Raw genomic sequence first — 12,998 nt, 5'->3', positions numbered from 1 at the left:
AAACATAATTTTCATGTTTATTAAATGTATCTGTCCGTACATATGCATATTTAGATTGTTAAAATACATGCACAAATGTATCATGATTTCACAAATATCTGTCCTTTATTTGAAAGATTGAACTGTTGAATTCAAATGTAATGCAATGGAAAAGTATATAACATGATTCCTATAAGCTTGTGTTACACCACATAAGTATTATTATCATTGCTATTTAGGGCGATCGTGGCTCAAGAGTTGGCAGTTCGCCTTGTGATCAGAAGGCTGCCGGTTCGAGCCCCGGCTCAGACACTCCCGGTCGTTGTGTCCTTGGTCAAGACTCTTCACCTACCCTACCGCCTACTGATGATGGCCAGAGGGGCCTATGGTGCGATATGGCAGCCTCGCCTCTGTCAGTCTGTCCCAGGGCATGCAATCCATTATTATTTAAACCAACTGTTAACTGTATATTTCTGTACATTTATGTATTATGATTCATATTGCCATATTCATTGACCTTGTTTATAGGTAATTTCATTGTTTAATCACATTAACATGTTCCTAATTTAATGTTTAAAATCACTTGAAAAAGGCAAGATCCCATGTAAAATTAGCACAACAAACTGTATTGTCATTACTGGAAATAACCGTATTTTTATGAGGAAGTTATTTTCTGTTATCTTACGGTAGTATTTTGGTGCCCCAGCTGCCGGAATATTAACGTTTTTTTTAAGATGTTTTTTTTAACAGTGTAGGGAGGGATCGGTCCACCAGGGTCTCTGCCCCGGCCGCCATTTAGCTCACAATACATCCGACCCCTACAAGACCCCCCCAACAACATAGCCCCTGGGATCCCTTGGTCACACAAACCCCTCCACCACAATAAGATAGCAATTCAATAAGGGCCTAACAATAGGGATTTCTTTTCTTTGTGATAGTTTTATAATTTGAAACTAAACATATCTCCTTCCAAGTTTGACCAGGAAAACTGATTTCTGTATACTTAACCATAAGTAATTTTTTGGGGGACAATTGTGTTTTTCTACCCTAACTTATGCAAAGTAATATAAACTGAGTAGTTTCAATCTACTCAGTTGATATGAGTGAAACACATTTTCGCTAAGACTCTGCTGACACAAATTTAAAGCAGTATTTAATATATATTGGTTTAATGTATTGTGATACACATGATCATTCCCATGACCTAATATTGACGTGTGTCAGTGTAAGTCTTGATGGTAACAGAGTTTCTGGATTTGTTCCTATAGCACTGATTTTAAGAGTCCATCAAGCCAGAGCATAAAAAATTAACCATACTGTCAATAGCAGTAAAGAAGAATATTGTTTGGCAGAATGCACATACAGCTAGATGAATCCCTGGAGAGTGGCGTGAATGGCTCCACTGTAATGGGAGAAACAGAAAGAAGAGAAAGGAGAGAAGAATATTAGGAATATTAAGACAGATAGAAATGATATACAGATCATGAAAAATTATTTATCCAGGTATGTCCACCAATTTCTCGAATGGGGAACGTCTATAAATTATTATAGCTAATTAAGTGTATTATTCTAGTTGACTAATTTTTATTTCTTTGTGTGAGCCCCACCTATGTGTGCAGAGGGATCACTGAGTTGCATTGGATTGGAAGGCAGGTGGGGCAGGGGAGAATCAACTCATCACTACCCACCACATGTCACACAATATGACTTCCCACCACCATCCCACCTAACCAAGACCTATAGGGAGCCCTAATTTGCTCTGCATAAATATAGTCATTATGAATCTTATGTTTGAATGTGCTAGGCTTTTGCTATACATTATAACAATTGTAAGAAGCAATACAGGTAAAGTTCAAACCTACCAGGTTAGATACCTGGGAGCAACAGCAGAGCCAACAGCCGAGCCAACAGCCATCTGTTTCCCCTGCTGTCCCACTGTAGCCCAGCAGGGGGAATGGGTAGGCTCAGAGCCCCCAACAAGGGATCCACCAAAGGGGAATGAAAATTGGTGCAGAGGGCACCAATATGTCTACCAACAGATCTAATCACAAGGGTGAGGCAAAAGCAAGCAACTAAAGAGAGGCCGGGTGCTGTACATACAAACCACACTGAGGCTAGCTCATGTTAGGCAAAAGAAAACACAGTCAACCTATCCATTATTTCCTCAATCCCAAAACAAAAATGGCTATGCCACCTACAATACGGATGCCCCTGGGCCACTTATAAAAGAAAGCTTGCACTCACTGGTCCTTATCATTTAATATTCAAATGAATTTAAACTAAATGCACTAAACTCAAAAGCTTGGACATGTTCTCTGTCTTTCTTTTTACTAAAGATCACTAAGCATCACTGTTTATTACACACCTATTTAAAACGAACTGAAAAAAAAAGTGATGTTCAGCAGGATTCGGTAATATTTTTGTGCGTTTCTATCCAGCGCTTCATCTGCTCCCTTCAGTATATCCTGCATTCTGTGATTGACACAGATATATCAAAGAACATGACACCCACTGTTCCTTCTGTTCTCGTCTGTCAAGATGGGCTGACAAGGGAATACCCTGAAAATTAAAACAGATCTGCACATACTTTTTCAACCAAGATCAAGTGCTACTACTGAGAATTAGAAGCACAATAGTAATTCTACAGGTGCAGCAGGCACTTTCTAAAAGGCCAGTATTAATTGAATTAGCTAAAGGATTTCCTGACCTTCTTTTCCGAAAGACAGCAAGTCAGTGACGCAACCTTCTACCACCTTTCTGTCCATCCTTTCATTAATCCTCCATTTCAAATTTTTTATTCCTCACAGTAATGCAATTACATTATTCCTCTCTCTGTAAATTTGGGATCCAAAGCTATTTGGAAGAGCTATCAAAGTTTCAGTTGGCAGCAGAAGAAAAACAATACTGTACAAACAGCGGGCAGTGAGCCAGGGTCTAATTTTAGACTTCACCTCTGCTGTGAGAGAAGAATCAACAGCAGCTCTTCCCATAGGGCTGTGTGTGAACAGGGCACTTTGAATGCATGAATCGATTAAGATCACACAGGAAATTATATGCTTCTTATATTTCTTAGGCTCTTGTGAAAGACTCATTTAGAGATTTTCAGCTTTGAATGGATCAATAATGAAACCTTGTGGACCTCCACAAGCTGCAACATGCACACTGGCCACACTACAGGAACAACTTGGATTGGCATGCTTAACTGGATGTAACAAAAAACCTGTTAGTATTGGGTTAAGTGAACACCAGTTGGTTGCTGACTGGCCCTTGCATTCAAAGAGTGATGTTTTGCCCAAAATGATCCTTGGTGGTCAGAGACATTATCAGATCATAATGATGATAGAATGTTGCCTACAATTTTATAAAGAACAGAAAAAATATAGCAGTATAATGCGTCTCTGTTGCAAATAAGATGTCAGCTGGATTTCCTCAAGTGAGTTAATCTGTTATATTATTGTACAGCAGTGAAATTAGTCCATTGCTGTTGAACAGCCTACCACAAAGAGTTAGGAATGCCAACTTGGTTCTAGTTTAGCAAAAACCAGACAGAAAAAATTGTTGATTAAAGTTCAACATGTTGAAATTAATAAAATGTGATTAATAATTAAACCCACTACACAGGTGTGGTGAAGATGAGGTGTTACCTGCAGCTCAGTATTGAGTCTAGGCATCGAAGCAGCTCGGCCTTGGTTTTCCAGACCAGGGCCAGTGAATGGAATTCTACTGCTCACACTGGTCTCCATCTTCTTCATCTCTACCGACTCCTGAGCATACAAATACAAACAAAAGCCTGCCTCATCAGCATGCAATGGTGACATTTGGAGGTGCAGAAGACTCTTGGAAGCATCCATATTAAAATCACCCTACAAACCTATGCAGCAATAAATATCAGACATTTCCAATTTCGTGCTAATATGTCCTTTTGTTCCAGCCAACTTGTTCTTTCATATATTGAAAGCTTTGTGGTGACAATCTCTAAACAAATGGTAAAGTAAATCATAAGACCTGTCACTCTTTTGTTTTTTTTCCCCACAGGTTGAGTAACTCATGTGAGGGAGTCAGGCATTCCCTCCTGTCTTACCCTTCTGCCAATCTTTTGCTCCCAGCAACATTAGCTAATGGTCTGTTAGCAACAGAGTCCACTAATCACTGACATCAACAATTGATGTTATTAGCAGAACACTCTAGCCGCTACTACTCTATAGCTTAATTATACCCACTGTGTCATTAACAACAATCAACAACAAACAACAACTGTTGTCTGAGGTTGCACAGTGCTCCTTTAATTCAGTATTGAGATAACAGACACCATGACACAAAGGTTTAATGATAGGCTAGCTTTGTACTATTTGTAATATAATTCTGACCACTATGCTGTTCTCACTGAACTTTAAGCTGGGTATACACTGTGCGATTTTTTTCAGTCGCGTTATTCAGCTCCTTCAACAGGTTCTGATCCACGGCGTATTGAGTCTCCTCCACCTAGGTCATGTAGTAGCGCGTGTCCCAGGTGCTACTTTGATTTTTGGCTCAAAATGGGCCAAAAATCACACAGTGTATGCCCAGCATTATTGACAACAAAATGTCAAAGTAAAGTGAATAAAGTGAATTATTTGTCAATGAAAACAATAATCTGTACATGGATTACAAGATTATAAACTCTTTTACTCTGTGTTAAAGTAAGAAGAGCAGAACCTAGTGAATATTACATGAGTAAAGTATTGATGAAAATAATGAAATAGTAAGGATACTATGTGAAGTCTTGCTTTGACATGAATTACCATATTTAATCAAATGTATATATTCATTTTATAGCAAACATTGTTCTATATAGCCATCCATTTTCTACTCCTTATCTGGGTTCGGGTCTGAGCAGAGAAGTCCAGACTTCCCTTACAATGGCTACCTCATCTTGGGGGATACTGAGTTGTGCCCAAGCTGGCTGAGAGATATAACTCCAGCGAGTTCTAGTCAGATGTCTGAACCACCTCAAACTGGTTCCTTTCGATTCGGAGGAAAAGTGGCTCTACTCCTGATCAAGCTCCTCAGCCTGTCTTTAAGTAAGAGGACAGCCAGCATCCAAAAGAAAATTATTTCTGCCACTTCTACCTACCACAATCTTTGGAATATAGTGTAAACACTGAAATACTTTCACAGCTCATGTTGAACATGCATCCCTATGTTTTACCTGATTGATGGCAGTGTCTGGAGTGTCCTCAGATGGACCCCGGGACATCGTTCTCTTATTCTTAGCCCATGGCACTTCTTTGGGTTTATCAGTCACCCAGGAAGATGACGGCTTGATGGTGTGATCTTGACTTGGCCTGTGTGTTATAATCACAGTTCAGTTTAACTTTCAAAAGGTCAGAGGTTCCTGTTGTCATTGAAGTCTCAAGTATTCAAAACTAGCTGTAAAACTATTGTAGGATATCTGACACATTGATCAATTAACATTATTTCTTGGTAATTAAACAGCTATATTATGCAACAGCTATAACTCCACTATAATTTGCCATTGTCTGTCAGGCCTTTTAGTCAACTGGGTCATTTCATATTCTTTAAGTGGTAAAAGCAATCAGATTTTTAGCATATTTTATTGCTATTACGCTTTTTCTTATTACACTAGTGGATGCTCATAATAAATGTGGCAGAAGTTTCAAAAGCTGAGGAATACACATAAGGTTACATCTACATTTTTATTGTGAGTCAACAGCTCAGGCTTCACAATGGATTACAGAGCTGAGTATGATGCTGGAGTATGACGCTAAACTAATGCTAAAACACAAGGAACAGCCCTTTGCTCATCAGTAAAATGTTCATCTTGCATTTGACAGTAGACTAAGACAGTATATTAGCTTACTTAGTTTTAAAATATGTAGCTATTGTCTATGTAGCCATTAATTTTACTGGCTGAGTCCTCTTAGGGGCAGAGAAGGTATTGGAGTAAGTAGAATGTGCACATAAAAGGATTACATTTATTTTAACTCTGCAGGACCACTGCAACAATTGCATGCAGTTATGAAAGAAGTAATCCGATCTTTTACCTAAGTTTAACCCTGTAAGACCCAACCCATCAAAAAATAGCCAGAAAATTCTGATTTTTTGAAAGTGAGATGTTTAATAACACTTACAACAAAACCCACATTTTTCTTGCTATATCATGCTGTTTATAATATATTTTTATGATATTTTTATGATATATTTTTTCTATCGCATTTGTAACACTGGGCGTTTTTGGCAACCTTTTATTAACAACAATGTTAATTTTAGACAAAAAAAGAGTTTTTTCCATAACATCATGGCATTGAAATTATGGCAAGTATTGATCATGTTGATGAGATAGAGGTCTCAGAAACTCATGTATCAAATATGATACAAAGGGCATTATAGGGTTAAGCGGCACAACTCCATCTATCCATCCATGCATCTATCTGCTTATCCAATACAGGATCACAAGACACCACAAGTAGAATAAAAAAATAAATCTGTTATGTGCTTTTCTTGAAGTATTGAACTTACAGAGTGCCTCCGTTGTTGAGTGAGTTGGAGCTAGGTCTTGTCTGTGGCTGAGACTTGGCATGGGATTTAGGCTGGTACCTAAGCATGCTGGGAGGCTCCACACTGTTTAACATCTTAGGGAGGTCTTTCTCCTGTATGTGAGTCAGAGGCAGCAATGGCTTAAATAGAGCCCCAACCTTGCACTGTGGAGGAGAGACGGATGGCAACATGCTGAAGACATCCAGAGGCAGCAGGCAGAATATTGCTGGACCCAGGTCTGACAACAGAGGCTCAGGGCTAGTTTGATGTGGAGACTTAGGTCAGAATATTCTTTGCTTGTAGTCATGCTTGTTTGCAATGTATCTGTGTGTATGTGGGAGTGTGGAAACATGCACAAGTAGAGTAGGCGTGCAAAGTTGCTGATAAACATCTGTCAGCAGCCAAATTCCACCAATTCATGTCTGACTGAGACTGACAAGAGTGTCATTAAGCATTTAACATCCACTAGGTTATTGGTGACCCCTCAAAATTTAGGGTTAAGGTTTAGGTTTGGTTACCATTTCCCCTATTTAGAACATGTCTGTCCCTTTTCTATAGAATTTTTGCCCACTTGGCACACCCAGAAGGTTCAGAAGGTTTTTATGGATAAACTAATGTCAACATGTATGAGACTTCAGTCGACCCTGGCCGCAGATAGGTTGCTGTTGGCCTTGTATTGTTAAAAGATTAATACAACATCAGCAAATAACAACTCCCCTGGTACTTCTATATTAAAAATAATAAATTGTGAAAACAGATGATAGCTTTTGCAAATTACCAGTGAATTACTACTGAACAAAGAACAAAGTATCTTCTGTGCATGTGTGTTTACATGCAGCATACATTCAAAGTGTGTAAGTGTGCAAGCATGTATGTGGGCCCATGCATCTAGATTTGAACTCAATCCATTGTGTGTGTACTTCATTGCATGTTTGCATATGTAATGAGGGTGTTGTACCTGGGAGCCCGAAGCACTCTGTTGCTGCTGTAGTCTCCTAGCTCGATTCTGCTTATAGTAGTCAAAGATCATCAAGGCTGCATAAACCTTCCCTACTGTGAGCTCATTGGCTGAGGAGGTGAGAAGAAATTATTTAAAAAATGACAAGACATAAAAAGAAGTAGTAATTGACTCATTCCTTCTTATTTCAATGCATCTGTGTGCACTGCATGTCTCCCTAATGGTTTAAAGAAAAGGAAATTCTTATGGTGAACAATTTTGTTAATTTACAGTAACTATAAAAAAGAAAAGGAGAACAATCACCACTGAGTCAAAATGCCTTTTTGTTGTTGCAGTATCTGATGATCACATCTTGGCAAAAGGTGGCAACAAAAATCAACTGTAAAGTAAGTCTTGGATGGCCAGATGCAGACAGTGACTTACACTATAGGGCGGTTTAGGGATACTTTTTGGGTGAAAAAGCTTTTCACAGCGGCTGTGTATCTACTTTTTATGGCAGTATATTTAAGGACCAGCTGTGTACCAGCTGAAGTCTGTCCTCCATCCCTTGGAAAATCATCCTCTCTTCCCTTGAGGAGTCAGCAGTTCACAGCTGTGAACCACTTCCTATGGATTCATTGACTTACCTGCAAATTGCCTACCTGCCCACTATCCGCTGAAACCCTGCCACTCACCACAGATCTCCACCTGCTATTTGGTACCCACTCCTAAGCTTTGTTTGCCCATTTCCTTTTTAAATTAAACCTTTAAAGACTTGATTGTAGTCACTGTCTGCACCTTGGGTAGGAAAATTTTAAAGTCATGATGACCAGTGTTGGTCAAGTTACTTGAAAAAAAAAAGTTACTAATTACTGATTACTTCTCCAAGAAATGAATCTTGTTACTTTACTAATTACTTATTTTTGAAAGTAATTAGTTACTTTATTACTTAGTTACTTTTAAAAACATGATACACAACCTGAATACTTAACAAAGCAATAGACCTTTCAGCCCAATTCTATTTTTTTCTGCATAATCCATCATATAAAATTGCTAGTCAGAGTATTAATACTAGGGATGGGTACCGGTATCCGGTGCCATGATGGCACCGGTTCTGACATAAACGGTAGTAACCAGACCGAAAAGCAGCGCACATTTCAGTTCTTTATTTCGGTGCTTTTTTTTTTCCTGAGCCAATTCTAGCCAATCATTTTACGTTTCCGAGGATAGTAGGCGGGGCCAGGTACGTACGTTCTTTTAGAGCAGAGCTACAGATTAAAAATGCCCAAGGCGAAGCGGTCAAAAGTCTGGCTGTACATCACAGCAAAAGATGCAAACTCAGCAGCCTGCAACAAGTGCTTTAAGCTGATACTGTGATACTGTCAAAGGAAGTAACACCTCAAATCTGATGAAACACCTGGCGACACATAGCGTTTTTTTTAAAGCCGAGAAATGCGCCGTGTTTGATAGCTTGCTGCGAGACCTCACACCGTGCACATCTGCTGCGGGTGTGGTGCCTGTTATCGGACCGGAGTTAGCAACATCCCCCAAAAACCCGAAGAGTAGAGTCCTGGCCTCTAGCCCTGCCAGTGTAGCGGAAATGATGACGGATGATGATGGCAGCAGCAGCCGTTCTTCTCTGCGTGAGTAGCTTCATGTTGTTCGTGTGTAATTAACGTTGAGTACGCTAACCACATTATTACATTAATGCATGTAAGGTGAACTAGCAAACACCGTCGTAGTTACATGCGGCTGTCTTCTTGTTGGATGGCAGATACTCCCTTCACCCTGGCCAAAAAGGCTAAAATGACCAAAGAAAAAGTGGAAAACAGTTAAACATGAGAGGTTTTTGGACAAAGTTTGTGTTTTTTCCATTGTTTAAGCACTGCTTCCAGCCAAGAGTGATACCATATATGCCCTATAGCTGCAGAAAAGGCTAACATTGTTATCTTTTTACAAAAAAACAGCTAAACATGAGAGGTTTTTGGACAAAGTTTGTGTTTTTTCCATTGTTTAAGCACTGCTTCCAGCCAAGAGTGATACCATATATGCCCTATAGCTGCAGAAAAGGCTAACATTGTTATCTTTTTACAAAAAAACAGCTAAACATGAGAGGTTTTTGGACAAAGTTTGTGTTTTTTCCATTGATTAAGCACTGCTTCCAACCAAGAGTGATACCATATATGCCCTATAGCTGGAGAAAAGGCTAACATTGTTATCTTTTTACAAAAAAACAGCTAAACATGAGAGGTTTTTGGACAAAGTTTGTGTTTTTTCCATTGTTTAAGCACTGCTTCCAGCCAAGAGTGAGACCATATATGCCGTATAGCTGCAGAAAAGGCTAACATTGTTATCTTTTTACGAAAAAAACAGCTGAACATGAGAGGTTTTTGGACCAATTTTGTGTTCTCCATTCTTTAAGCACCGGTTTGAGCACCGTTTAAGCACTGGCACTGTTTCAAAAGTACCGGTTTGGCACCGGTATCGGATAAAACCTAAACGATACCCATCCCTAATTAATACTATAGTGTACTAAAGAGTATTATGAATATAATATGAATATAGTATTATGAAAGGACACCAGAGTTTGGAAATGGTATTATAATGTTCAATTAAAAGCGACTAATAATAATTTGTACTAATTTTCTCTTTAGCATCAACTCTTAGTGCCACAATTTTTAAAAACGTATAGTAGTTCTATAGATGAACAGAAAATACAAATTCTGATAATTTGCTTACGTTTATGTGGCGTCACCAACAGGTCCATGGTCTTTTGAGAAAGGTTGGGCCACACTGTGGACAATTCCTTTTTTAACTCTGCATCACATAATCGCTGGGCTACGATTCCTACAAGTACAAAATTGAGAGAGATAAAAACAGACTCAACCTCTTGTCATAATAGTGATAACCTTAACCCTGTGCAATCAGAAAATGTTTGTTCTTTCAATTCACTTAAATGTATATACCACGAAATCACAATGACAGTCACCTCAAGGCATTTAATATTGTAAGGTCAAGATCCAACAATAATACAGAGAAACTCCAAGAATCAGACGATCGCTTCACTTTGGCGACAGTGGGAAGGAAAAACTCCCTTTTAACAGGAGGAAACCTCTGGCAGAACCAGGCTCAAAAAAATGTTTTCCCAAGTGTTGGCAGTCAGGGAACAAAAAAGTAATAACTGTAACTGACACACATCAAAAACTATTTATTTTTCCCCCACAACTGTCCTTTTTGCTTTGCTCCAAAATATAAGGTTAGGATTAAGGTTTACATTGAAGATTACTTAGACCATTTTGGGTCTACACAGTGTTATCAGAGTATAATTATGTGCCTCTAACCTGACGCCAACTTGATCTCCAGTGCTGTGCGAATCAGGGCCATCAGAGTGGAGGTAAAGTGAACTGTGTTGTCATCAGCAATAGGCATATTCATTTTGACGAGGCGCTGAGGGTTAGACAAAGAGACATTAGGTCACTGATCATAGCAGACTGTTTAATAAAAACATAACCCAGAGAAATCAGTCTGTGTGCTGTTGTGATACTATCCACTCAAATGATTCAGGTTCTTTGCTAAATTTGGTTTATTATGTGCAAGCTTCTCTAGACTGATGAAATGCTCCAGAGACATAATTCAGCACACAAAAAGCCTTCTCTATGAGAATATACAGGAGACAAACTAGACATTGACATACACTGCTACTAGCTACAGTATGCACTATGTTGCAAGTCAAAGGGCACTGGTGCAAGACTGACATTGACCGAAAAAAAGGCGAGAGAAGGCATGTAACACATAACCATGAAGGTGCTTCAACAGTCGCAGGAGCTCGACTCTGTGGTTGCCATCGCAGCAATCATCAGCTTGGAGTTGAGAAGCTGAGTATGCTCTACATGTACAGTGGATGCTAGCAATAAAGAGTTCATTCCACCAAGCTTGATCAGACTTAGCAGGAAGACTTTGTTCATACAGCATTAATGTAACCACTATTTGCATAAAGGATGCTATGGGATTGTTGGTGTAAGAGTTGAGCTCCCCTGAACACAAAAAGCATTCACCTACATGTGCTATCAGTGGCAGTGCAGAGAATAAGAAGACCAGAGTCAGAATGAAACGGGGATGGAGAACTGAGGGCCAAACATTTACACATGGCCACACACTCACTTCTTTAGCACATGTGCACACACAATCATAGGCTGCACAATCAGCTAGAAAGAACAAATCCTTAACTCAAACCACTCTAACACTAACAGAAGTCATTGACCTATTAAAGATTTACCTGTAGCAACATATCTTTTGCCCCTTATGCACTGAAATGATTATTTTTGCAGAAAAAATAACCATTTGAAAATGGTGTTTGTTCAGCAGAGCTGCTCCAATGCTTTTCAGCACATTAGGTCATGTCCAATGCTTCTTGCATTTAGCAGTTAATAGAGCTGTAATGTTTTATGACGAATTATAACATGTTTTTTTTTTTACATTTATTTTTAAGCACAAACTGTTTGAGGTAGTAGGTATAGGTACAATCCAGGGAGTGTTAGAATTGTGTCACTATCTCTGCCTCCACTTTTTAATGCAGAGCTGGTCTCAAAGAGAAAGCTTACAAGCTAAAAAAAACAGATATCTAAACCTAAAGGCAGAGCATTTTCAAGTTTTGAAGAATCTAGAAAAAGATAAATGCATTCCAGTCTATCATTAAAGAAACAGTGTATTAATGAGCAAAAAGGTCCATCCATCCATCCATCCATCCATCCATCCATCCAAAAAAAAGTGGCAAACAGTTCAAAACAAGGTAAGCTGTAAAGTGGTGAGAGATGCTAATGTCATTTTTTGTTTACATGTTTATGCATTTACACGCTCTTATAATTGGAGCAAAAATTAACTAACAAAGCTTCACTGAATTCAATTGTACTGGCTGCCTGACTCATTATTCTGAAAAACACAAACTGTAACCTTTTAAGGTTATCGTAGAGCATCACCAAATCTGATTCAGATGAATAAGTTTTGATTCTAGCACATAACTAATACATAGAAAATATATAGCCAGATATATCAATATCAAAAAATGTAATCTCTGATAAATCAAGTATTAGTTCTTGAAATTGAAATAAAAAGATAAGTAACTCTTAGATAGGTGCATCTCTGAAAATTCATATTGAATGAAATGTTATACTTAAGGACAATTCTATTATTCTCCATTTATTTGGAAAACTTTAATATACAACACTGTGCACGCGGGCTATACAAGCCCTTTTCAGTTTACTGATAGTGTCACCTGCCAGTTTGCAATTAGATTTTTTAAATCTGCTAACCATTACCAACATCGTCATGTATTAACAGTTTGATTTTGTTTACAATATGAATGCATTTAAACATCAGTTAGATGCACTTAGTATAAACTATGGATGAAATCGTCAAGCAACTAGTGCTTCTGAAAAACTGTGTAATATTGTTAGAGTGAATAATTCCCTCTTACAGTTGCTGTGAAAAGGGTACTAAAGTGAGGACACTTTCCAAAATAATAGATTTTTTTTTTGAGGAACATGTT

General features: G+C 38.5%; 1 protein-coding gene across 21 annotated transcripts in view; it reads right to left on the bottom strand.

Moving 5' to 3' along the window:
• LOC100710725 (voltage-dependent N-type calcium channel subunit alpha-1B) overlaps positions 1-12,998 on the bottom strand; it is a 219,586-nt gene that overhangs the window by 28,007 nt on the left and 178,581 nt on the right. For 19 of the 21 annotated variants that reach the window (XM_025911919.1, XM_025911920.1, XM_025911921.1 and 16 more), the window contains 7 exons: positions 10,795-10,900; positions 10,193-10,300; positions 7,475-7,584; positions 6,499-6,680; positions 5,168-5,303; positions 3,624-3,743; positions 1,343-1,381 (listed from right to left, as the gene is read on the bottom strand). In XM_025911919.1, the coding sequence (XP_025767704.1) occupies positions 1,343-1,381; positions 3,624-3,743; positions 5,168-5,303; positions 6,499-6,680; positions 7,475-7,584; positions 10,193-10,300; positions 10,795-10,900 (801 nt within the window). Of the gene's footprint in view, positions 1-1,342; positions 1,382-3,623; positions 3,744-5,167; positions 5,304-6,498; positions 6,681-7,474; positions 7,585-10,192; positions 10,301-10,794; positions 10,901-12,998 lie in introns of those variants that run through there. The other 2 variants (XM_025911931.1, XR_003222360.1) reach the window with 2 other exon arrangements.

This window comes from Oreochromis niloticus, linkage group LG12 (assembly GCF_001858045.2).
Source record: "Oreochromis niloticus isolate F11D_XX linkage group LG12, O_niloticus_UMD_NMBU, whole genome shotgun sequence".
Taxonomy (NCBI): domain Eukaryota; kingdom Metazoa; phylum Chordata; class Actinopteri; order Cichliformes; family Cichlidae; genus Oreochromis; species Oreochromis niloticus.
This window is presented reverse-complemented; position numbering and strand designations above follow the sequence as displayed.